Below are 26,489 nucleotides of genomic sequence, written 5' to 3' on the forward strand. Positions count from 1 at the left end.
TACCAAATAGTGGACTTTAATAAATTATAATATGTATATACACTTACATTCACATGTGTTGGGCAACATGTTGTTGTTAATTTTTTTTATTAAAGTTCTTTTTGGTTGGTTGCATGGTTCAGAGATGTTTTTTTGTTTTTCACAGCCTTTCTCCGTACAACACAGGCAACAGACAGCAAAAAAAATATGCACATTTGTTGGAACAATGCATAGTTAAGAAGGTCAACAGCACAGACAGGCAGTCCATTGACAGCAGAGTGTTGCAGTGCCGCAGAGGTTGTTTCTCCTGCTTCTTGTCCTCGATCCATTTCCGCAAATTTGGAGACGGGGAGGGCGGAGAAGCCGGGGCGGACGAGGGATTTAGAAGCACTTCCTGTGGACAATGCTGGGGCCTGCCTCGTCGTACTCCTGCTTGGAGATCCACATCTGCTGGAAGGTGGACAGGGAAGCCAGGATGGAGCCACCGATCCAGACGGAGTACTTCCTCTCAGGGGGAGCAATGATCTGGGTGAAGAAGGAGAATGTGGTCAGGGACACTTAGTAACAGTAACATACAAATCACAATGAGAGCAAGATGTAGAAATTCTCTTCTATAAAATGTATAGGAAGTTATTATGAGTAATGTCAAGATAATTCCCCTGGAATTCTGAAAAGGATTAAAGACTATGAACAAAAACTAGTGGCTTGGGCATGATTTCAAAATCAAAAATAGTATATTTTTCTTTCCAAAAAGTTAAGTTATCTTTTGAATGGTGACTAAATTGTTAGATGAACCTTTTAAAATGAATGAAAAGTTGTGAGAAAAAGCTTGAGTTTTCATCTCATAATGTCATTTACCTTGATCTTCATGGTGCTGGGAGCCAGGGCGGTGATCTCCTTCTGCATACGGTCAGCAATACCGGGGTACATGGTGGTACCACCGGACAGCACATTGTTGGCGTACAAGTCCTTACGGATGTCAATGTCGCACTTCATGATGCTGTTGTAGGCGGTCTCATGGATACCGGCAGACTCCATACCTTGTCAGATGAGGAGGACAAGTATTAGGATGAGGGTCCACGACGAGGGCAAGTGGGTAAGCCCATGTTTCTTTGTGTTTTTCCAAAATACCTACCAATGAATGAAGGCTGGAAGAGAGTCTCGGGGCAACGGAACCTCTCGTTACCGATGGTGATGACCTGACCGTCGGGGAGCTCGTAGCTCTTCTCCAGGGAGGAGGAAGAGGCGGCGGTGGCCATCTCGTTCTCGAAGTCCAGAGCCACGTAGCAAAGCTTCTCCTTGATATCGCGCACGATCTCACGCTCGGCTGTCAAGAGGGAAAAGTTGTTATTAAAAATCAGTTTTTAGTAAGGTTTTTTTGCAGGGAGTTGTCACACTGCCCCCTGGTGGATATGTGTTTTAGTAGATTTATTTTGCAGAATTGCTGCTTACCGGTGGTGACGAAAGAGTAACCACGCTCGGTCAGGATCTTCATCAGGTAGTCGGTCAGATCGCGACCAGCCAAGTCCAGACGCATGATGGCGTGGGGGAGAGCGTAACCCTCATAGACGGGGACGTTGTGGGTCACACCATCACCAGCATCCAGCACAATACCTGTACAGAGCAAAAGATGCAAATAATCCATCATTGAATGCCATTGACGGCGAAGAAACATGACAATTCACAGCAATTCCTCAAGCTTTATATTAATTGGACTTTTATACTTGTCAATTGCAGGCAATAAGTCTATACAGTGAAAAAAAAACTATAACCAGACTAAAAGGCTGGGAGATATGATGTATTATGTATTGCATTATTAGTCTCACCGGTGGTACGGCCGGAAGCGTAGAGGGACAGGACAGCCTGGATGGCCACATACATGGCGGGGACGTTGAAGGTCTCAAACATGATCTGGGTCATCTTCTCCCTGTTGGCCTTGGGGTTCAGGGGGGCCTCAGTGAGCAGGGTGGGGTGCTCCTCGGGTGCCACTCTCAGCTCGTTGTAGAAGGTGTGGTGCCAGATCTTCTCCATGTCGTCCCAGTTGGTGATGATACCGTGCTCAATGGGGTACTTGAGGGTCAGGATACCTCTCTTGCTCTGAGCCTCATCGCCGACGTAGGAGTCCTTCTGACCCATACCGACCATGACACCCTAGAAGAGGAAAACAAATGGGTGATCATGGTGCCAAATAACGACCTCATAGTAGACAATTATTATTTTTAAATCTTAAATTGCACCTGTTATAAAATAAAGAATGACCTGACTTAACACACAATTGGCCCATCATTAGATCTTGAGGAAAATATCAGATGAAACTTAGTTTTTATTGTTCATCCATATATTTAAAATAACTTTTTGTCAGAAACAACACTACAAAAATATAATTTACATATATATTAATAACATTTAAAATGAATTATATGAAAAAAATTCCTTACATTCTAGCACAAGTGATTTAATGAGCTTTAATTCATGATTGGCTGAGATAAATCACGTGTTTCACTATCGATTTGATGATCTTTAATTTATGATTGGATGGGATAAGTCACGTGCTTCACTTTGTCAGACGACTGACTATAAGTTAGTTCTTTAATAACAATTGCTCGAGTTTTCATATTACCCCTTGTATGCTATTTCTTAACATGTTTACATCCATATGGTTACGGTTAGTTTCGGCTAACGGTTCGGGTCATGCTTACCTGGTGACGGGGGCGTCCCACAATGGAGGGGAACACGGCCCTGGGGGCATCGTCTCCTGCGAAGCCAGCCTTCACCAGGCCGGAGCCGTTGTCGCACACAAGGGCGGTAGTCTCATCGTCGTCACACATGATGGATTCTGTGGGCGAGAAAACGGCGAGTATTACACCTGAAATACAATCTGCAAGTGTGTCTATGAACTACTTATAGCCGTGGCATAGTTTTCAGTTTTGGTAAAATGATGCTGTACACAGTAAACTAATTTTAGTTCTAGTGATAGTAGTTTAGCCACAGCTGGCCCTATCGATATCCACGATGCACTGTAGTAAACCTTCATATTCACTACATTTGTGGGAGGTATAAGCTATGATGATATTGCAATGTTATGACATTTTAAAAAGTCAAAGTGGATTTTCTTATCTGAAAAATCTGATTGGATATTATAGTTTAGATGAGGTTTGAACTAATATCTGGTTTTAGGCTTTTCACTATGAAAACAACATCATGAAAATGTAGAAATGATACTAGAAAAGGTTTACAGCATTATTACTTTTTAGTTTAAATATTCTGTTATAACTTTGATCTTTGTGTACAAGTACTTATGCAGTCTAATACTGGTTGAATTAACTGATTGTTCTTTGAATATATTCAACAATTGAAGTAAATATGTTTTTTTGGGTGTCCTGTGAATTAAATAATTTTGACATCCAATATTCACAAGTGTAATTATTATGAGCTTTGTATTAGTAACTCTCGGCTGGCCCCTTTAGGGGTCATCAATACAGTTTGTAAAATTTAAGAATTAAAGATTACATTTTAAATTTTCTCCATCCTATTTCTTCCACAGTTCTACCCCTAACATTTCCCCAGTGTGTTGCCCTCAACCCCAGATGCGAGGGCCTTAGGAGTCCCAGTGTCAGCGTCTTACCTTAGGAGAGTTTCTGCGGCTCGGAGAGAATGACCCAACCAGTGCTGCTGCTGAACCAGCTACGGTCCTCTCGGCGACCAGGTCGGTTTATATACACAACCTCCACCATTCACAAAGGTACCCTCCCCGGCCCTGAGCCATATTTGGGTTCTGCCAGTGCCTGGGGGCAGGGCAGGGGGCAAAGGGGTGCTGGGGAGGGTGGGAGTGGGGGGCTAGAGTGATGTGATGCTCATCCATCAGGGGTCATGAGTGGCAGTTCGGGCGCGCCCCCTGCGACAAAGAGGAGCGCCTACCATATTTGGAACTGTCGCTTCGACCTCCTGGGGAGACTCGCGGGCACTCCTGAGGGCCGTATAAGGAGCACATGCACCCCTAGGGGTGCTGCTGCTGATGGCGGGGTGGGGCTTCCACAGGGAGAAGCCAGTTGCTACCAAGCAGGGTTAGATACCTGTTGCTAGTAGGCATCTCATAGCCTTAAAATGGGAAAATGCTGCCCTCATCTGAACGCATTTAGGCCTCTGCCCAAATGACTGGGCGGTCAGCCCATCGGGTTAAAAACAACCACCTTTGTGGTCATGTCAAGTCATTCATAAAAAATTTAAAAAAAGACAGACATGTTTCCAATTGCGCTTATTTACTTCCATTCACTATGCGTATTAATTCATGCACATTGGTCAGACTTTGGGCATGAAGTGAATTACTTTTGTGACTTATTTGTTATCCGTAATCTGCAATAATCATGATCAGTTTGCCTTCATTGATGTGTGTAATCATTCAAGTGTTCAAATCTGGTATGATAGCTACAGGCAGTAGCATCAAATCTGTCTGAGATTAATTGAATAAATAAGGAAGGGAACTTATTCACAGGAGCAGTTAGATTAATTTTAGCTCTGTTGCACTCCACCTAGTGCATAAAGAAAGGCTGTAAAGGGAATACAGTGTGTACATGCAGAGCACATGTGTGTATGTGAGTGTGTTAGCAGGTGTGAGTGCTCCACGAGGGGCCACAAGGAGTGAAAGAGGAGTGGCCAAGAAGGTTAAAATAAACTCCTGGGACTTGGGAAGGAAGGAGTGCGACCATAGACAGAAGTGAAAATGGACCAATCAGAATTTGGCTCATAAAGAGGGAAAATATATCTATCTAAAAAAATGATGCATGCGCTGGAGTTTACTCAAAGAATAGACTGATATAGAAGATAGAGGGCAACCATGAGAACTTGGTAACGGAACGGAAATAGTCATCAAATATCAGATATCATCAAATGTATGTTCGGAATTTAGTAAGCAGAATAGTTTGCACAATAGCGTCCTTAGCCTGTTTGTAATAAGAGCACTAACATTTTCACCTTTCACGACCTTCCTATTATATAAACAGCAAATTGATGCATCAGTGGATTGTTCACACTGAGTTGGAAGACTAACAATGGTGACTTTCTATTGACGCAACTTGTTACTTTCAACAGTTATCAGACTTTGTATTTCAAATGTTTCCCGCTAAATTGTCTATTCTTGAGGTTTTAACATTTAAAAATAAACTTTTGACAAACAAAATTGCAAGTTGGTACATTATACACTATATATACACTCCCTCAACCACACTCCCTTGGGGTTAGGATTATTATACTGATTTACAGAATAATATGGCACAATGTACTTGCCACTGGACCACAGTGACTCCTGAAATGTACAATTTGGAAGTTATATTTATCCTTTCATTATCTCAATAAAGAAATTGAAAGATTCTTCCAAAGAGAGGATTCAAACCCACTCCTGATTTGAACTTCACCATCCAAAGTTCTGAGCAATGTACTCACCACTGGACCACAGTGACTTCTGAAATGTGGTATTTGGAAGTTATATTTATCCTTTTTTTATCTCAATAAAGAAATTGAAAACTTCCAAAGAGTGGATTCAAACCCACTCCTGATTTGAACTTCACCATTTGAAGTTCTGAGCAATGTACTTGCCACTGGACCACAGTGACTTCTGAAATACACAATTTGGTTTTATATTTATCCTTTCATTATCTCAATAAAGAAATTGAAAACTTCCAAAGAGTGGATTCAAACCCACTCCTGAATTGAAATTCATTATCTGAAGTTCTGAGCAAGTTACTTGCCACTGGACCACAGTTACTTCTGAAAAGTTCAATTTGGAAGTTATATTTATCTTTTTATTATCTCAATAAGTAATTGAAAACTTCCAAAGAGTGGATCCAAACCCACTCCTGATTTGAAATTCACTATATGAAGTTCTGAGCAAGTTACTTGCCACTGGACCACAGTTACTTCCGAAAAGTTCAATTTGGAAGTTATATTTATCTTTTCATTATCTCAATAAAGAAATTGAAAAATTCTTCCAAAGAGTGGATTCAAACCCACCCCTAATTTGAACTTCACTATTTGAACTTCTGAGCAATGCACTTGCCACTGGACCACAGTTACTTGTTAGACCATTACATAGTTACTTTGTTAGAGCGGTCAACTCAAATCTGATTGTTTAAAATTGTAGAATGTTATTAAGATGATTGTCTGCTTTGAGGTGGGACATTTTCTGGAACTACTGGTTTAAGTTCTTTTTTTCTTCACATTACACCTCAGTGTTTTTCTTGGAATGGGCATGATTAGGTGTTGTCTTTAACTTTAAATCACATTAGTGGTGCAAATAGTTTACCACTGAGGTTTTTGTTGTTGTTGTTTTTTAACAGGGGTAGGTAGACTTTGGACATGAAAATTTCTTGCCCCTTACCTGATAGTTTTCACCTCTCTGGGTGAGCAAGTCGCAAAACCCTTTTAACGTCCTCCAGGGACGCATTGGTCGATTTTTTGGAAAGTGGGACGTGTGAAAATACATATGCCTACTCGGGTGCCCATTGAAAGTAATGAGCGTAAATGAATGCGACAGGGGAGGGGGGACAGCGAGGGGGGCTCAGCTATTTTAACGCACTGATCATGTGCGATTTTTGATGCGCCGCTTGCCTGCAAAAGGCCCGAAAATATGAACGGCCATCGCAGTTGTCAGCCAGAGGAGGTCAGAAGGGGCAAGGGGGAGGAGAAAGACACACACTATGAGAGGGTGGAGGAACGATGGGGAGGTGAAAGAGTGTGCGTGTGGTTGTGGGAATGTGTGTGTGCAGGCAGCAGGTGTCAGGGAGAAGAAGTGTTGTGTGTCAGTGGATGTGTGACGATGCCAGCTGACGGACTTATTGGGTGTTTTGTGAGGTTTGTTAGCTTGTAAATTCACGGGAAGACAGAAAGAGTACAAGAGGAGACAAACAGTTGATGGGGGGTGCTGGATCTACGCTTTACTTTGTAAGCATTTTTGCTGTGGAGGAGGAAAATTGTTCATGAAACAGCAGCAGGATTATGCAAGACAAAATTAGCAATATTTCCTATTTTTTCAGGGAATGCTTATTGTTAGGTAGCTGATATACTGTTGTGTTTTACAGACCTATAAATAAGTTGAATGTCCCAAAAAATGGCTTTTAATGAATATGTTCATTTTTTTATGGAATTGTTTGCATGATTTTCAAATTTTCCTTATTTTTTTAAATGGGCCTGTATTGTTAAATGTGACATGAATAGTGATTCCCATGAGAAATTTCAGTGCTAGAAGAAAATTGCCTATGCTTGTTGTTAGATTTCACATTACTAATAATTATTGCTGTGTATTTCTATACAATTTCCCCTGTTAGCAATGAATTTGACATGTCAGAAAAGATCTTGGAATGGTGTTTTTCAATGTATTTTCTAAATCCAGACTACTAATCCCATTTTTACTTCATTTGTTCCTGTACCATCACAAATCTTGTTGTTGAATTTTATGACTCTTCAAATCAAATATTTCTATCATATAGTACATATATAAAAAAAGAAAACAAAAGTTCTTTATATCAGGCTCAAGTTGGAGCAAGAACACCACCAGGTGACGAGCTGATGGATTACACACAAACACACACACGCACACACACACACACACACACACACACACACACACACACACACACACACACACACACACACACACACACACACACACACACACACACACACACACACACACACACACACACCACACACACACACACACACACACACACACAAACACACACACAGTGGTCCTTGAAATTAAACACATCAGATTTGCACATAGAAATTTAACTTTATTTGTTTTCACAAAACTAGAATAATTTAGCAAAACATGATCCAATGCAGAAATGATCATTTAAAAACTCATGACATGGACATATAGAAATGGTACATTTATCAGAATACATTTTGAAGCACCACCAAATCGAGTCGATTATTTCTCCTGTTGGAAATGAATTTTTAGTTATTTGAAAGGGTGGAGTACATTTTGTGTTATAAAAATAGATCTGCCCGAAGATCTGGCTACCATGTAATGTAATTTAAAGCAAATACTATTCATTTCCTATATTTGTTTACTTGTGGTAAAACATCTGGGAAAGTTGGGAGATAGTAAGCTTATTAAAAAGTAATCTCAGGGGCTACACAAATTAAAATCAAACATGTCATATTAACATTTACTAAAAATGTTTTCCTTTATGGGCATGAACATGTGCCAATGTAGTAAGTAAAAAGCAATTAACTTTATGCTATAAAAAGTATGCTAACCCTGTGTGCAGTAGTCATGTGAGCATTTGAAAGTAAAAAAAAAAAAAAACAAATAGATTTAGTTAAGAGACTTGCTCTTGACCTGTGAGTAAGATTGTCATAGGCTGGGATGGAAAAAAATTAGGAGGGGAAAAGTATGATTCAAAATGTAAAATTATATTTTCATAAAGGGGATTTGAAGTGATTGAAGTGTTTTTGCAAAACCACCGTAAACATCTAAAGTAGTATATATTTCATCATTTCATCAATATACTGGTACATTGAACTGACAGTTGTGTGAAAATAACCCTAAAAAGTGGCACAAAAATGTGACAAACAGAATAACATGAACTTTTGATGCTTGTAACGCACGTGACAAATATTTGCAAATAAACTCACTGGATAAATAATCATATAGACTTCTGATTGGAAATATTTGAATCACCGTAGCAAGATATCAACTCAATGAAATCTCAATACAAACAGTGTTGGCACTTGTAATATCTAATACAGAAATATTCAAGCGTGGAAAATAGTGTTCTATATTTTAATATCATCAATATAGCTGCTTTATTTCACCATAAACTATAAAAAAGGCTCTGTGTAAGCTTCAAGTTAAATCATTCACTAAAACATAAAAAAACATAAATACACACCTAGCATTTCTTAGAATGTCTTAATATATTTTTTTCCTTTTTCAATGGGCTCACAGATGACAGCAGGCCCCTGGTATTAAAAATGGTTATATGCACAATGCATACAAATAATGTAATGTACCTGGATTATTCATCCATGGCAATGTTTTAAAACCACTATCATCTCCAGTTTGAGAAGTTCCTGTTTATGATTTCCTTCCAGTGAGGAATAACCTTTTCCAGACTAAAGTTAAGGGGGTAAATGGTGACATTTTTAGGTTTATTAGGCATGGTGGACCCCAGCAATTACCTCAGCTGATTTTCTCATTCGTCACATCCCTTTGCTGGGAATTAACTAAGGGCCCGTTTCTGCTCCTCATGCAGAAAAGCCTGTTTCTCCATCAGTTTTCGGAAGAGTCCCTGTCTCCTTCCCAGTAGCTCCGAGTGTTGTCCGCATTCGGCGATACGGTGCTGGTCTAGAACTGCGACAGAATTGGCGTTCTGGATGGTGGAAAGGCGGTGAGCGATAATGACCACCGTCCTCCCTATCGAAGAGAAGCAAATAATGAATGGTCTGTCTGTCTCAGATACAAGACTTCACAAATATTATTTTAAGCGTGACATCATATTGTTGAATTGACAAAGAAACTGAAATGGGATCCACCTTCCATAAGTCGCTCCAAAGCCTCCTGCACCAGAAACTCATTCTCGGAATCCAGCGCACTAAGAAAGAGAGGTTGCAGAGAATAAGATTTTCTATTCTCGATAATTGTGTGAAAACTGAAATGATTTGTCAAAACACAAGCTCACACACTGTCATACCTGGTGGCCTCATCCAAAAGCAGAATCCTGGGATTCTGATGACAGAAAAAGTAAAATGAAACAGCAATATTGTCAGATGACCAAAAAAAAGCACTCAACTTGACTATGTCAAAAGGAACAATTGTGAAACTAATTCATTGATTCCAGAGAATAGCTCATTATTACTGCCCAACGCCATTTATCTTGTGAGTTGAAATTCTAGGAAAATGACAAACAATTTGTTCTGAGAAATCCTTAAGATTTGTCACGGGATGGATTCATGTGAATGCACATTGTGAAAAACTTGGGAGCTTTCCTGACCTTCAGAAGAGCTCTGGCAATGGCTATTCTCTGCTTCTGACCACCTGCAAAACAAATTCAGATAATTACTCAGGTTTTACTGACATGTTCTGCCATTAATATCTAAATGAAAGAACACAAATGCATGATTGTAGTGGATGTAAACTAATGTATTTAAAAAAAATAGTAGTACTTTTTAAACATTTTCAACAATTAATAGCAGAAAAAAAGTCACAAAGTAAAGAATTCGCAATAATTGAGGGAGTACTGCATAGGGCATGAGGCTAAGGTTGTGATAGAAATGTTCCTCTTCATAAGTAAAAGACTTAATAGCAAATATTTGAGAAGCACTGCGTCAGAAGAACATTTCAAGGACAGCCAGTGAGTTTATAAGAGTCATAGGTTCACATGGTCACACTGGATGCTCACCTGAGAGCAGCACTCCTTTTTCCCCCACCACAGTGTCAAAGCCTTTAGGAAAAGCCTGAACAAAATCGTATGCGTTGGCAACTCGGGCTGCGCTGTAGATATCCTCGGTGGTCACGGCCTCTGGGTCCGTGGCTCCGTACGCTATGTTGTCTCTAATGGAGCAAGAGAACAGGACTGGCTCCTGAGAAATTAAAACTCGTGAGAATTTGGCTTCTCTCAAAAATGGCCTTTAAAAATTTCCTCCAACCTGGCTGACAGTTCCAATGTGACTCCTGAGCCAGTAGGGGTTCAAGTCCCGGATGTCATGGGCGTCCACAGTGATGATGCCTGGAGGAGATGTGAAAACTGAGCCGCCACCTTCCCACTTGATTTAGTACAGCAATGGTAGTCCTTAACGAGGAAGCCTTACCCGAGTCGCAATCATACAGTCTGAGCAAAAGTGACACTAGCGATGATTTTCCAGATCCGCTCGGTCCGACGACAGCCATGATGGTTCCGCCTGGCACCAAAAGATTGAGATCGCTGAAGATAGGTGCATCTTTACGCGTTGGGTAGGCAAAGGAGACGTCACGGAACTCCAAACGGCCTTTTAGCTGCTCTGGAGGAAGAATGAGTCCTTCTGTGGAGAATAAAAGAGAGTATGAGTAAATGTCGCTTATCTCTGCTCTTGTGTTGTCAAATCTGACCATTGAGAGGAAACTCAGGTTTTCTATCCAGCAGCTCCCACAGTCGTGTTCCTGCGCCAAAGCCCTTCATCAGTTCTGAGTAGAAAGTACTCAGACCTGGACATCACACAAAATAAAGTATGAATACTCACAGTTGGAGCATCAATGAGCATGTTGCATTCATCTAAAATGGGTGTTACCTGCAATGCTGATGCCAACCCAAAAGGTGTACATAAGGAATGAGGAGAGTTCTCCCACAGTCATATGCTGGTTTGCCATAAGAAGGCCTCCTTTGTACAACACGGACAGGATCATGATGTTGCCGCTGAGACCAGTCTGAAACATTACATGCATGCACACACCTATGGTTGGTTTGATATCTATTAGAAGCCTCAGGGTTGGCCTTTCAATGAATGACAATGTTACAAGCCAGCACTTTTTTTATATTATTTTGGTTCTCTTTCAGTCTTACCACTCCGAAGAAGGCGGCACGTAGCACAGCTTCTCTCCTGGCCAATTTGAGGACTTCATCTGTCTTCTGCGTGTAAGTGTTGACTTCCGAAAGTTCTTTACCAAAGGCTCGCACAGTCCGCATATTGCTTATTCGTTCCTCTGCCAACTGGACACAAACAAAACTTTTAGGACCGTGGTAAATATTTCGGCACAAATTTTAAGCAATGGTATAACGAGCTTGGTGTCGAATGATGTGGTTTTAACGGACTTCAATGTCGTCAGATTTGTCAAACTTCCTTGCAATGATTACCACATTGAAATTTCATTAAACACACATTACCACATTCTTACACACTTTCTCAACATGTTTCGAAATGCTTGCTGACTCTCAGGTCAGTTTGCATGGTGTACCTGTGTAGCTTGGGCCAAGGCGTCCTGTGTGCGCTTGGAGATGGAGCGCAGATATCGGCCATAAACCACAGCCATCCCGGCCAAAGGTGGCACAATCAGGAGCATGAAGCTCGCCAGGCTAGGAGAGACATAGAACTACAGGAGGAAGGGGAAACAAAAAAAAAAAGCAACGGGTGATAAGTTTAGACAACAAAGGGACGAGTGGTGTTAGCTAGTTCAAATAAACCTCCAAAGTCAACTGGTCATAATATCAAACTTCAGTAACCATGGCGATGAGTGAACCACAATTTATTTTTAGACTCATTTATCACTGATTGATCGATAAAGCATTGTATTTTGTAAATGAGTAAAACTGTAGTTTAAAAATCACAAAAGCTTCAGTCAATTAAAGTTTTCTTTTGGTTTCAACATTAGACGTGCGGTTGCCATTGTTCCGCCCATTTCCTTACAACGGTGGAGACATACTTCAAACCAGTTTCCATCTAATTAGAGTAGCCAGGCCAAAAAAAAACAAAAATACTTCCTTATAGTGCACACGGATATCAACTGCTCTCAGGGTACTATTGGTTGTATGCAAGCTTTTTATTGTTACATCAACGACAGTTCCAGGAAGCATGTGCCGTGTTACGAGCAGACACGGATTTGCTTCCACGCTAATTACATTGTGACCTTTAGTTACATTAAGCTCACAACAGAACAACATTCACAACCCACTACAAATAATGGAAATGCTTTTAAGTGTGCTAAATTATTTTTTGAATAATATAGTCAGGAGAAACATTTTTCATGGGTTTGTCAGGTTTTCCTCAGTTTCATTTTTTTTTTTGGTCTTAAATGCAATGACCTGGATTTGTAATGGGTTGTAATTTAATTTACAGATATCATTAAAATAATAATCATTTCAAATACCACATTGTGCTTTTTACAAGAGTTCAGAATAAATACCAGTCCAGAATACCAAATTGCATATTAAAGCATTTTAAATTTGACTATTTATTAGAGCTCCACAATTAATTTTGAAGTCTTTTTAGTGAGTCAATCTCAGTGGCAGGTGCACATGTAATGGCGATCTGCACTCAAGAGTCTCACAATCATTCATATATTTTTTAATCTAATGATCTAATGAGTTATAAATAATCATCCACCAAACAGACACACTGACCATCATACTGACGCCAGCAATCGCCTGGGCCGCAGCTCTCAGGCCGTCGGACAGATTGTCCGTGATAGAGCGTCCGACCACGGCCGTATCGGCAGACAAGCGGTTGATCAGCTCGCCCGTCCTGTTCTTGTCAAAAAATGCGACTTCCTGCCTAAGGATGGAGGAGAACACGGAGGCGCGAAGGTTGCGGACAATCTGTTGGCCTGCGGGCAAAAATGGAACCCTATTATTGAAACGCCTCCACTTCAGAGTCAAATTAAAATTGCACCTGAAATCTGCATGAGGTAGACTCTGGCGGCATTAGCAGCCCCACCGCACAAGAAAACACCAGTCAACACGAGACACAGCGACGTCAGGGAAGACACCATGGCTTCCGTATCTGTCCCAGCTGTGTAAATTGTATCGATCACTTTGCCCAGGAGGAATGGTGCCGACATGGTGACAGCACTAGAGATGGTTAGGAAGCCGACAGCAGCTAGGAGAGAAATAGGAGACATTCTAACTTAACGATTGGAGTGAAAAATAAAATGTCATTTGGATGATACAATGAAGAAAAGGTTGAACATTATGCCCCTAATTTTCATGTATTTTGAAACATTATACACTATATATACACTCCCTCAACTCTACCTCCTCTCCCTCCCTCAATTCAAACCACTCCTGATTTGAAGTTCACCATCGCAAGTTCTGAGCAATGTACTTGCCACTGGACCACAGTGACTTCTGAAATGTGCAATTTGGAAGTTTAACATGGGTGTTGTTATCATTGAGTCCTTCTTAACATAGCTATTAATATCCCCATCTTTTAAATGAGTGTGTATGCACCATTCCAGTCATTTATTTAAATACAGGTTTGGATGATAATAGTTATTAAGGAGATAATTTGTCAGAGCGGGCAACTCAAATCTGATTGATTAAAATTGTAGAATGTTATTAAGATGATTGTCTGCTTTAAGGGGAGACATTTTCTGGAAATACTGGTTTTAGTTCTTTTTTCTTCACAGTACACTTCAGTGTTTTTCTTGGAATGGGCATGATCAGGTGTTGTCTTTAACTTTAAATCACATTAGTGGTGCAAATAGTTTACCACTGAGGTTTTTTGTTGTTGTTGTTTTTTAACAGGGGTAGGTAGACTTTGGACATGAAAATTTCTTGCACCTTACCTGATAGTTTCCACCTCTCTGGGTGAGCAAGTCGCAAAACCCTTTTAACGTCCTCCAGGGGCACATTGGTCGGGGTGTCGGTGCTTTCGGTGTTAGTCTGTCCCTTCAGAGACCCCGATGTGGAGGGCACCGAGGAGCTTCCATAGGCAACGGGTGTGCAAAATGGTATCCGTGTCCGTGTTTTCGCGAAGGCGCCTGAGTGGAGCGAAGCAAAATCCCGGCGGGACAGCGCCGACACGACTGACCGAAGAAGGAAGCCGCTCGGTGGGCAGGCCGAGGTCCTCGAACCGGTCAGAGGAAATCTCCTACGGGGGTCATCAGAGACGGTGAAGCACAACGTCCGGGACTGTGGCAGCTTGTGAAAATGCAGTCCGTGCGTACATATCGGCATACGGAATAAAAATCGCATGGTGGGTCCTCGGGTTTTCACGACGATTGATCGGGAAACGATATCGTTCGCTGGGTGTGGGTGTTACAGGTGCATGGAATGCGTCACCCGTGGAACAGACTCACGTAAGCATAGCGAGAAGCGCGTTTTCTACTACATCGTCCAGTTTTTAGGAACGGTTATTATCCATATTATCTGGTTTTGACAGCCGCTTCACGACCTTTATCTCTTATCGGCGACAGGCGAACACCACCCCTCCTGTCCTGTCACTGTCATCTGCTTGGCAGTATTTGTCAACAGTCGTGACAAACCGGGATCGCCAGGCTAAAGGTGAATGTCAAGTCAAGTAAACGAGTAACGCATAAAACAGGAATATACTTGAGACAGAAGTTTTGAGGGAAAAAAACAGGAAAGGTGACCTCGATTTGATGCACTCTTCCACAACAATCCTTCTAAAAGACAATTCAATGGCTGCTCGTGTATGCAAACTTTGTCAGGCAAAAGCAACCGATCACACATTAAGATCGCATGCATTACGTACTTTGGTTTACCACAGAACGTCATACTGCTCATTTTTACCAATATGTACGTTTCTTTACCTTCTAAAATTATTTTTGTTTTATAGTTGCAAACATACATTCGTTCATTGATGCGTGATTGTTTCAAATGTGAGAAAAACAAGGTTAATCCAAATAACAAGAGCAGTCTAAAACAGGCAAAATGTGATTTCTGCATGAAGATTTCTATGTAGAAAGTCTCTAGACTGCTATCTTTGATTTTGTTCGTGGTATCTATTGCTTTAGTCTAGTACGCTGTTCGTAAGTTGAAAGGTCATTGAAATGTGAAAACAGGAGACACGTGTGAATATAGGAAACGTAAGTTGATTTTATGAATGGGTTGATTATATTTATTCATAAACACTGCTTGCATGGTGTAATGTTTGCTTTTATTACTCGCAGATGAAAATCGGGAACTTGGTAGTAGCCAAATAGCTCGTTATCTCATTGTGCTACTCAGTTAGCCGTCACTTGCAAACAATAATCTTCTGTTTTGAGATCCTGTAAACCTGGACATAGATCTAGAACTAACTTTCACGTGTCAAAACTGCTAAATCCATCTAATGTGTCCGACATTAGAGGAGGAGGTCAATGTATAGACACAGCTGCACGTTAAGGAGTGCTTAAGCTCCTCACTGGCCCAGTAATGTGTGTTTTATTACATACTGTCAATAGTAATAAGAATCCTGGCTTCCATTTTCTCCTCTTTAGGTTTGAGAAGAAGCAACCATGGCTACCATCTATTCTGGCATCCATCAAAAGCTCAAGAGCCTCCAAACTCCTTGGGAGGACAAGATAAAGCTTGCACGTTTTGCCTGGATCTCTCCTCAGTGCTTACTTCCCAACAAGGAACAAGTGTGTTTCTTTTCTTTGAAAAATGTGGTGCTGATGTCGCAAATGCATGCGGTTTTAGCAGTGTTTTCTTGTCATGAGGTTTACTCATTCATTAGACCTTATTTTGTGTTTTTGTAGGTCTTGTTGGATTGGTGCATATATTCTCTGACTGGCTGGTATAATAAAAAGTTCGAGTATTCACAAAGTGTATTGGAGGGCCTGTGGAGTTGCCTTGACACATTTCTTCATAGCCAAAAGCTCCATTTGGCTCTCAAGCAGGGCAAGGCGATCAGCATAAGGCTCAACATGGCTCAGGTGTGTAAGCATTTATTAAATCCTGCCATATTTGTTTCATTTTTAGCTTGTCACCTATTTAGCTAGGCCTATAAATACTGCAATAAATACTTCATCCAATTATGATCATATAAACTAGCCAATGGTAGTTTTTTTCCATATTGATGTATTTTCCTGTATATAAAATAGCTAATGATGTTAGGTTTCATTGCGTTATAATTTTGTGTGTAATCAACATTCAGTTCATTGCCTTTTTCTAGCTCCACCTCTATTACTACACAATTACTCTGTTATAAATACTCTTGAACAAACAAACAAAAAATTGAGACATTGACATTGAGACTCAAATTACATTGCATGTCCAGTGCACATTCTCATTTAATTATGCAAAAATCAGCTTATTCATTCATTTGGATAATAGGTTAAATAATTCGATTGTAGAAATACCCGAATTTGAACAATTACAAAAACAAAATGAATGCCTGATTCCCACATCAACAGCATCTGCTACAAGATGTTCCATTGTGTTTGTAGGACACATTGTTCTATGTTTATCCAAGGTTGCATTGGGACCAAAAAAGGCCAATTTTCCCTCAAAATTGGCGAGATTATATCTGAAAATATTAATTTCAACATATTACAAATTCAGATGCATATTGAGGCGACAAATGTTTATATTTTCTTCCCTCTAGCTGTTGCTCGAGCTCCTTGAGGATTGTGCCGGCACCTCAACCAGGTTGTCAGTAGGTGTGCCCACCCTTCTGAAAGTGTGTAAGGCAATTCTCTCATCTTCCACGCTCTCATCTGTCTTCACCACCAAGTATGAACTTATGGCCAGTCTTTCAGTAACAGTTTGCTCCTTGGCCTGCCGTCTAGTGCAACAAGCTTTGCCCTCAGCATCCCATCCACTTGAACCTATCACAGACCCCGAGAGCGAATGTGTTCAAACATTCGACCCGGACTGTAAAACTGAAGTGCTTTTTAACCACGAGTTGGAGAAGAAGCCAGAGGAAAACAGCATTGCGGCTCCTTTATTTGAATTGTCGCTTCAGGTTTTAACGTCCTATTTATCCATTCAACGGCAACAACCCAATCCAAATAGAGTCTTCACTTTGGTAACTAACCAGCTATTCCAGCCGTTACTGCTCCTGCGACACGTGCTGACGTCTGCCGAGTATGCTCCTTCACTCGCACAACTGAGTCTCCGCCAGCAAGATTGCAGAGATATTCGAGGGAGGGTGGAATCAATCCTTCAGTTATCATTATTTTCTGATGCGCACCTGGCATTTTACAGGGAGGAGCTTCTAGCTTCCAAAGATGATTCTGGGAAACGTGGGCCAAAAGGCCCACTAAGGCCAGTCAGCGCTATACTTTCCAAATTAAGGTCATGTGAGCCACCGCTGCTTTACTCGGTGAAGTCAAACACTGTGCCGTTGCTTTTCAAGTTCTTTCTGGATAGCTACAGAAAATGTAAGGCGGAAAAAGAGGAAGATCAGAGGATGCTGTGTTTCAATTTCCTCACAAAGTTGACGCCCATGCTGGATTTGTCCTTTTCCGATGTTCCCTGTTCCCCAGAAAGTTGGAGTCTGGCTCTGCTTGCTTTGGAATCACTGCTCAGCCAGGCTCTGTCAGCTGATATTTATAACGTGACAGCGGATAAGATAAGACATGCAAACGTCCAATTCAATTTTTACAAAAGCCTCGCACAAATCCTCTTCAGTCAAACCCAGCCAAGGTAAAAAAAATTTTTTTCTTTTACGTTAAAATAAGACTCAATGTTTTTAATTGAACCAGCAATCTGTTTTGGTTTCAGCATTCCTGCCTGGTATCGCTGTTTGAAGGTTCTTATGGGTCTCAACCACATGATTCTTGAACCTGATTTGGATGAGTTGTTATCTTCAACCTGGGTTAATGCAGACTGTATGGAAGCACGAGTCCAGCAGGCCAGACAGGTCTTCATCTACTTTCCTTTTTATTATTTGTAATTATTACTACCAAAAAAAAGCCATGCAAATAACACAAAATATAGCATAACCGATAAATAATACAAAATGGGTAACCGTGTAGCTAGTACCGATTTAAACAAAAAAAAAATCAATGTAATCTCATTGAAATCTTGCAGAATATTCACATTTGGTATTCAAATGTGACCTACATGACCCAAAATGGGCTGTTGACATTTAGTATTATTTTATCTTTATCATTCTATATTTATACATTTTGTGTACTATACAAAATATGAAAAAAATCAGTGTTAAAACAAAATGAATGAATTAATCAACACTATATAGCAATCCAATTTTAAAGTTTAGTATATTCTAGTATAGTTTTTAAACCAGTGTCCTCTAATTGTTTTTTTTAATGGTGGAAAAAAAATCGAGCTTTTGATTGACAGAGGTTGTGGTGGAAGCTTGAAGGATTTATATTATTCACTTGTCTTAAGTGTTTTTCCTTCTCTAACAGCTGATCCTGTCCAGCCTTCTCCAGACATACACCAAGCTCCGTCAACTGCCCCATTTCTTCTCCACACTCCTTTTGGTGATCTGTCAGCCATCCATTGACAAACGCCCCCCTCTTCTCTGCAATGGTTTATCAGCCTCTCTCAGGACCTGCATTCTAGATGCTCCTCCCTCTCAGGGCATAGACATTTGCTCCTTAGTGCTGGAGAACATACAGAAATCAATTTTACCCGGCTTGGAAAAAGAAGACAGGATGGCAAATGGTGACAAAAAGAGTGTAGAGGAGCGTGAAGATGCATCATTGAAGCTTTTTTCTCTCAGCCAACTCATTCACGTGCTTTCATTTAGTTTGAAGACTCTTGAAAATGCATCTCCTCTTCCATTAGTTAGAAAAGGTCAAAGCCTAATGGAGGAGATGCAGAAGGTTCTCAACCAACTGCAGAGTCTGCTGTCCACGGAAAGTGAGGACGTAAACGCAAATGTGAGTCCAGATCAGAGCGCAAGGAAGAAACGAAAGAAGAATGTGGACCTGGAAAAGTCACAGATAGTATCTATGTCTCTATGGAAGCAAAAAACCCAAGAGGCAATGCTTCTGCTCAGATACACCTGGATTGAAGTAGACACACTTTTTCATATTTACTGTAACAAATACACACCCCTTGACTGTAGCTCTACAGCTTTAACCAGCATAGAGAATATTTTAAATGGTGAAATCAACTCTGTACGTCTACAGCTTTCCAGTCCAATCAGCTTTGTTCATCTAAAACTCCTCGCTTTGCAACAGATGAAGAAAGTTCTGTTGGATACAGATTCACTTGAAGAACCGGCTACCCTGGAGGCCTTAAATAATGTAGTCAGGTTCATTTCAGACAGAGACGAGCTTGTCGTTTGTTCAAAAGCAGATCAGATTTGGGACGAACATATAAGCAATGTGGACTCCACTAACCACCGTGTGGCACACTGGTATATTGTCACCTCCAATCTGCCTTTGCTGATCCCCTACATGGACCCAGAAGATGTGAAATGCGTTGCAGATGTCCTAGTGGATTCAGTACTAAGTGGGCATTCCAAAGGAAGCAAAGATCAACTATCTGTCTCCGTCCTATCGGCAAAAATGATTCCTGGCCCCTTTGTCGTTGAATTACCGCCATTATTCTCTGCCATGATTGGTTCACTCGCACTAAAGATTTTGGGAGTTCTAAAATCCGGGCATGTTCCTCAAGATTGTCCAAGTCTTGAAGAGTTTCAGGAAGACCAAAACGGTGAGCTGCTAAAACAAACCCTGGTAGACCATATGATGGTGTCCTCCAACTCAGGGCAAGTCTTTGTGCTTTTGAGTGAGGACAAAGTCAAAGAGCTGTTAAACGTGCTGCAAATCTTATCAAGCCTTCATGTCGATGGACCAAACGCTGAAGATATGTCCTCCATTTTCCTCCTCCTTACCTTCCTGCTCACATCCACTGCTTGTTATTCCGAGTCTCCAGATTCAGTGGAATGTCATGTAGGTTTCCAAGTGAAATTGCTCAGGTTACTCGCTTGTTTAGTGGAGGGCAAACACTTCTCAGGTGTTCTGAGAATTATTCGTAGCAGCACACTGCTGGAGGTTGTGGTGTCTTCCCTCATCTGGCACAGCAAAAAACAACGATTTAGTTCCACCGGCAGCTCTGATTGGATGGATTTGATCAAATCCATGCAGGACTTTGTTGGAAATTTGGTCCACTTAATAATAATGAGGAAGGGAAAGAATCTTCAACTGCAACAGATTGCATCATTTATGACCAGTCAGCACATTGCACCAAAGATTGGGGTGCCGATCATGTCTATTCATCTTCTCCTGGCATCGCTGGCTTCCACTTCTCAGGCAATGACTTCTAACTTGGGAAGGCGTCAAACATTGAATCAAATATTATCCCAGATGCTTAAAAGAACCACATCCTCACTGGGATCAGCTGTGGAGTCAGTTCTTCAGGCCGAGATTGTTGGGAATTCTGTCAAAGAGTCCCCCTGCTCGCTCAGTCCAGCCTTTGTGGTGGAAACCGTCGCAACCATGCTGCATTGTGAGCTGTCCACTTTGGAAGCTGGGGGCGAGGAAAGAAACAACCTGAGCCAGATGACTCTTTATCAGGATTTCTGCCAGCATACCCTTAAAGAAATTAACTCCGAAGCCAGGCCTGTGGATTTCCTGGTTTGCTCTTTGCATTTCCTTTCAGCATTTTACATGGCAGTGACAAGGAAGAAAGAAGAGGCGGAGGAAGAGGAGAACACAGTGAAACTGTTGGATGAATTGTACTCTGAGATCACTCGAAGTGTACATAAACTTTTAACAGGTAATTCATACAAGTTATAGAATTGTTAAACAAATAGAAGGGCCATTCTGTATTTTTTCTATTTTTTTTTTTTTATTGTGGCTGTTTTTAATCCTGTTTGAATGAATTTTTGTGCAATAGCTCCGTGGCTTTCTCCATCTGATACATGTGAGCTGGAGCCAGCAATGCAGGAGTTGCTGCGCCATCTGCTGGAAAACAGTACTCTTTGCCAGTTCAGCTTGATGCTTACGATGATCAAAGATGGGTTGGACACTTGCAAGCTAATGGCTGGAAACTACAAGGTTTCATATTTATTTTACTTTTAGATTTTTTATTTATTTTTTTACAGACAATGCCAGACCATTTTTTTTTGTAATCGTCGTTTTCAGGAAGTGCTGGCTGCCGTCATCCTGGTCAAGTTGCTCTCCTTCTGCCAGTTACCTGAGGATTGCTGCAAAGCTCTATGGTTTTTTGTGCCACAAATTCTGTCTGCTATGGTGGTGAGAAAAAATGCATACATGATTTATTCACTTCTTTTAGTGTTAGTCGGAAACAGCTATTTTTTGTTTTAGGCAACTTTACCTATATGAGATGAGACAGAGGGTACACTCGCCGCAATTTCTTTGTATTAACTATTTTTAAAGTCCTTTTTTTTTTTAAAGAGGAATCTTAGATCACTCAGAATAATGTTCACAATTAGAGCTTTGAAGTGTAGAAACTCAAAGAGTTAAGTAATATCACTATGGTTTTGCACCCGTAATCGTTTACCGACAACATGCCATAGGAACATCTGACATTCATTAGGAGTGACACAGCCGTCAAATGACAATTGCACGCACACACACACACACACACACACACACACACACACACACACACACACACACACACACACACACACACACACACACACACACACACACACACACACGCGCGCACACACACACACACACGCACAAACACGCACTTGGCAATGTTTGGTCCATTTAATGAAGTGCCAATGTGTTTTCCATCAGTGGAGCCAGAATACTCTCGTCGTTGTACTGTATGCTAACGCAGGAGGCAGTACATGTTAATATATTTGAGAAATGTATACTAGCTATTTTCAATATGCTATATTTTAAAAGACTTTTTATGTCAATATTTTTTTTAAGCTTAGGTTCCTAGTGAAACCATGTTTGCTTGCCATTCAGTTATAGCTTGCCGGCATAATTAGATTTATGTGTAAACCCACAAAAGTACTGACCCAAATGACTGGTTTTAATTAAAAACTAAACAATACAAAAAACCCTTTATACTTCAGGGTACTCGTTTGTCAAAAGTAGTCCTATAATAATGTTTTTATTAACTCAAAATAGTAGTAAACACGCCATGGTAACCAATATAACATTGCAATTCTCTCAAAGTTTCTTGTAAGGTTGTCAAGCCGGGACACGAGCTTGACTTTGACCTTCACCGTTCCTACCGTGACAGCGATGACTACACTGCTGCGCCAGGGCGAGGGTGTGATCAGCAACCCTCATCACGTAGTCTTGGTCTTCGGGGCGCTTCAGGCCGTGCCGCTTGACCACCTGCCCGCACTTGTTTACTCTTCAGCATTCCTGGCTATTCATGAGGCGCTTTTTGCCATCATCCAGTGTCATCCTGAGGTGCGTATTCACAGCGTGCAAATGTACGCATTGATAATTCATTCTCAATGTCGTTCCTTTCAGACAAACTGTGTGTTGTGTCCTGCTGTGTTTAAGCCAGTTTTTTTTTAAAGGATTCTTTCAGCTGTGTATTAGATTTAACCTGATCATCCCATTTATTAGTTTTTTGCTTTTATTATCATTAATGGTGATGAATGTCCAATCATGTACCTCTTCAAGACATCCAAGCCATGTGAACTGGGAAGGTTGGCATAAAAGAAATATTAATTTAGAGCGTGCCATTGCAGAAAAGCTGGAAAAGATTTGGCAATGTAGAAGTAAAAACAGGTTGAAGGAAGATGCAAGAGTTTAGAAGAGGAGGATGTGACTTGAATGCTAAATTCAGTTTGAGTGAGCTGGAGTGGGGAAGTGTGATAGGTCAGTGTCGGGAGGTGGGTGGAGTGCTGGCGTTTACTGATGGAAGCCATTTGAGTCAGTGACATCAGCTGCAACATCCCCTCCCTCTCCCTTATGTGTTTTCTATTCATTTCCTCTTCCCCTGTTAGTCTACTTGAGACTGAATGTAAAATGAATGTTCAAATTCCCCAGGGATTATATTCAATGCCTTGCTCTAGGGTCCCGAAACACTTCACAGAAGGGAATTGGCAGCGCTCCAATTCTAATCAGCATTTAGATAACTTATTGTTTACAGAAGTGAAATGTGGATGTAAGTTTCCATGATTGTAGGCAACTTCGGGAAAGCTTAACGATAAAGTTCATTTCAGATCATAAACATGGGCACTGAGATTTATCACATTTTCTAGAAACTTTTTAATATGGATTTTTACAATCTCCTAAAAGACTTGATTAAAAGTCACTTGAGGCCGAAGAAGACATTCATGATGCATTTTTCTGTTTTCTAACAAAGATGCGCTTGTTCATAAGTGTCCTTGTGTGCATTCAGGTGATGCTGAGTGCCATGCCATCATTCTTGAATGTTTTTTACCGTCTAGTGGCTTCCATCATGCAGGAAGGCCGGCAGAAAGGATTCAGTGACACAGGTACTTTGTTCAAATTTCTTAATAAATTAAACTCAGCTCAAAGTCACAATTCGCTATGAGTAAGGATTTTGTTCCAATCTACTTTGAAAATTGGTAATGCGAGGGCTTATTGTGATTTTCTTCTAAAACTTTTAATAAGAGTTTGACAGTAAAACTTTTTTTTTGCATAGGTACAAACATTAGCATACACATTCCAGACACTATTGTATGGCAATGTGGCAATATTATGTGTCGTTGAGTTTAATGCAGTATTTTCCATTATGACACTGGTGTGGCATCTATAAGAGAGATTTGTTAAAAAAGGTGCACCACTCAGATTAGTTTTCCTAAAAGTTGCTTTTCTGAAACCTAAAACTCATTTTAAGAGGACTACACGTCAATGCTTGAGAAAATGTCTAACACTGACAGCAGGCCACTGAAATTAAGCATTGAGAAAAACATCTGGAGAACTAACTGAGTTTGTTTTGTTTATACAGTATACTTTTTCCCACTAGCCCCTCATCTGCTACTCGAATCACCCCAATTTTGTCATGAGTTTACTTTATCATTTTGCATTTCAGATCATTTCATATCCACTCTGTTTTAGCCATGTATTTCACTTTAAGTACTGACACTCAAATTTTTACCTAGTTGTCAAAACTTGTTTACAGGTGGAGAAAATGAAGTCTATCTAGAGTGCTCCTGCTTGGTACAAAGGATGTACTCGCACATTGCCGTCGTTTCTGAGAATTCATCCAAACTGTCTTCCTTCATGGTGGCGCAATACGTCACAGAGATGCAAAAGGTACTCACACATAAGCAAACAAATGCTCCACTGATTTCTGTGATTTATTTTTCCAATATTAGTGTTGGAAAAGAGCTTTCACAGGTAACAGACATTACACACAGTCATACATAGTCACAGATCCAAAACCATCTGTCACGCATGTCAGCCATTTATTTCGCAGCAGTGAGTGACACAGGCAGGCGCGCACAAATTAGGCAGCGGTCGCTATCTCAACTGATCCGGTGACGTAGCCCTGCTGGCGCAATTTTACGTGCAAAGCAGTGGTATTCTGATGCAAAAAGAAAAGTGGAGCATTTTTTTTTTTTTTTTTTTTTCCTCGGCGCGGTTTAAAATGTTTCCAAATCGGACAAGCTCAGGATTAGTCGAGCTTGGTGTGCTGAAATTAAGCTTTTGGCTTGATGTTGGTTCAAGGCTATGAGTCACGTCTGGCTTGTGAACACGGCTCCATTCCGCTTACAGACTGAATTTAATGCGACGTCTACTTGACTCAGCGTTTTGTAGCAAAATTAACACTTTTAAATGGACGTCGTTAGAGCTGACCGAATTGATGGACATGCTGATGGAAAAGGGAGGAAAGCAATATTTGTGTGCTCTAAATGTGTTTTTAAAGAGCGAATATTTCATTAAATTCAAATGTAACTTTGCATTGTTTTTGGGTGGAAGGGCTTACCCACACACTACAATCCAAGTTATCGTGCCCTACGATTTACGCCTTTGTCTTTTTTAATCGTCTTACAAGCACTGCATTCAACTTGAATGTTTTGAACAACCATAGACGACTCTCTTGTTTTTCCAGGTTACCCTGCGACCAGACATCAAGTTCCACCTGACAGAAGGCATCTACCTGATACTGGACCTGTGTATGGAGCAGGATATCAAATTCCTAATGGCGAACTTGCAACCCGGAGTCTGTGAGGTGTTTAGCGAGCTCCACAAGAGCTTTGTCCACTATCACAAAACCAAAAGGCAAGGAGAGGAAAAATACACTGTTTGAAATCACCTAACAAGCTCCAAATTTGTGATATAGCTTTAGTATGTGCTACAATTTGAAACACTGAGGCAATGAAATCCACAAATGGAGGTTAGGTTTTTTTTAAATTTTAAAAAACATTTTTATTCAAATAAATCATGTAGAATGCAAGATACATTAATTTTGCTATTGTCTTTTTTTCCAAAGTTTTTTTTTCTTTTTAAGCATAATTTACTCCAAATACAATTGCACTACTTGTGGGGGTGGGGGGGGTGTTTTGAATGGGCTATCTCAAGCCGGATCAAAAATTGTTCATTTGCTAATGGGGTTGTCGCAGTGCCGCTGCTAAAATGAATCAATGTGATGACTGCAATCTTAGTCAACGTGATGAATTGTGTCAGAACCATATTGCTTTTTTTTTTGTTGTAACAACTCTCGCTCAAGGATGCATTGATTAAAGCTGAATCTGGGATTTTTTGTGCTGTAGCGGCACAATAACCGTTAGCGTCGACTCCCATGCTACCAAGATCATCAATTTTTAAGATTTTCCTGCATAATTCTGAAAACAAAACAGTTGCAGATGCACTATGTTTGTGAATAGTTCATATTTATTCTAGATTGATGCTAATGCAGCCAAAGAATTTGGAAGAGATTAACGTCATGACTGAATCGACCCATTAAAAACTGGTTTGCGTTAATGAGATTAGCAAGTGTTTGCACGGAAGAGAAAGATAGCTATAAACTGATTAAGTTGTTGCTTTCTGCAGTCAGGATTTGGGAAATGCAAACAAAATTGGCGATAAACTAGCAGAGGTGCTTATCGGGAAGTTTGGGAACAGGAACTCTGCTACGTCGCCAGATCAACTTCATGAAGCATGGTGCGAGTATACCATGCTTTGTCTGGGACTTTAGTCAAGGTTTAGTCAAAAATATATGTAAAACTACTCATTCAAGTATGTAAATCTATAT

At 40.6% G+C, this 26,489-nt stretch overlaps 3 protein-coding genes across 6 annotated transcripts; 1 reads left to right on the plus strand and 2 right to left on the minus strand.

Annotated features, from left to right (window-relative positions):
• acta1b (actin alpha 1, skeletal muscle b) lies at positions 1-3,766 on the minus strand. The gene is made up of 7 exons (XM_077713499.1): positions 3,605-3,766; positions 2,679-2,815; positions 1,806-2,130; positions 1,432-1,593; positions 1,115-1,306; positions 838-1,019; positions 1-504 (listed from the first exon to the last, which is right to left on the minus strand). The coding sequence occupies exons 2-7, from the start codon at positions 2,805-2,807 to the stop codon at positions 361-363; spliced, it is 1,134 nt and encodes a 377-aa protein (XP_077569625.1). The 5' UTR covers positions 2,808-2,815; positions 3,605-3,766; the 3' UTR covers positions 1-360.
• urb2 (URB2 ribosome biogenesis homolog) lies at positions 2,576-25,691 on the plus strand. Of its 4 annotated transcripts, XM_077713494.1 has the most exons (14): positions 2,576-2,863; positions 3,524-3,685; positions 11,514-11,591; positions 15,893-16,036; positions 16,154-16,330; positions 17,002-18,044; positions 18,123-18,261; positions 18,773-21,095; positions 21,216-21,376; positions 21,464-21,574; positions 22,481-22,723; positions 23,667-23,763; positions 24,414-24,547; positions 25,347-25,691. In XM_077713494.1, the coding sequence occupies exons 4-14, from the start codon at positions 15,911-15,913 to the stop codon at positions 25,542-25,544; spliced, it is 4,752 nt and encodes a 1,583-aa protein (XP_077569620.1). In that variant the 5' UTR covers positions 2,576-2,863; positions 3,524-3,685; positions 11,514-11,591; positions 15,893-15,910; the 3' UTR covers positions 25,545-25,691. The 4 variants fall into 4 exon arrangements, with proteins under 4 accessions (XP_077569620.1, XP_077569621.1, XP_077569623.1 ...); XM_077713495.1 differs by lacking the exons at positions 2,576-2,863; positions 3,524-3,685; positions 11,514-11,591 and adding an exon at positions 14,333-14,646; XM_077713497.1 differs by lacking the exons at positions 2,576-2,863; positions 3,524-3,685; positions 11,514-11,591 and adding an exon at positions 14,864-14,954.
• abcb10 (ATP-binding cassette, sub-family B (MDR/TAP), member 10) lies at positions 7,746-15,068 on the minus strand. The gene is made up of 14 exons (XM_077713498.1): positions 14,237-15,068; positions 13,342-13,548; positions 13,074-13,276; positions 11,912-12,046; positions 11,520-11,666; positions 11,248-11,383; positions 11,069-11,164; positions 10,792-11,001; positions 10,630-10,709; positions 10,383-10,563; positions 9,975-10,018; positions 9,675-9,709; positions 9,517-9,575; positions 7,746-9,397 (listed from the first exon to the last, which is right to left on the minus strand). The coding sequence occupies exons 1-14, from the start codon at positions 14,643-14,645 to the stop codon at positions 9,204-9,206; spliced, it is 2,136 nt and encodes a 711-aa protein (XP_077569624.1). The 5' UTR covers positions 14,646-15,068; the 3' UTR covers positions 7,746-9,203.
• Positions 25,692-26,489: the final 798 nt, after the last annotated feature.

Source organism: Stigmatopora nigra, chromosome 3 (genome assembly GCF_051989575.1).
Source record: "Stigmatopora nigra isolate UIUO_SnigA chromosome 3, RoL_Snig_1.1, whole genome shotgun sequence".
In the NCBI taxonomy this organism is placed as follows: domain Eukaryota; kingdom Metazoa; phylum Chordata; class Actinopteri; order Syngnathiformes; family Syngnathidae; genus Stigmatopora; species Stigmatopora nigra.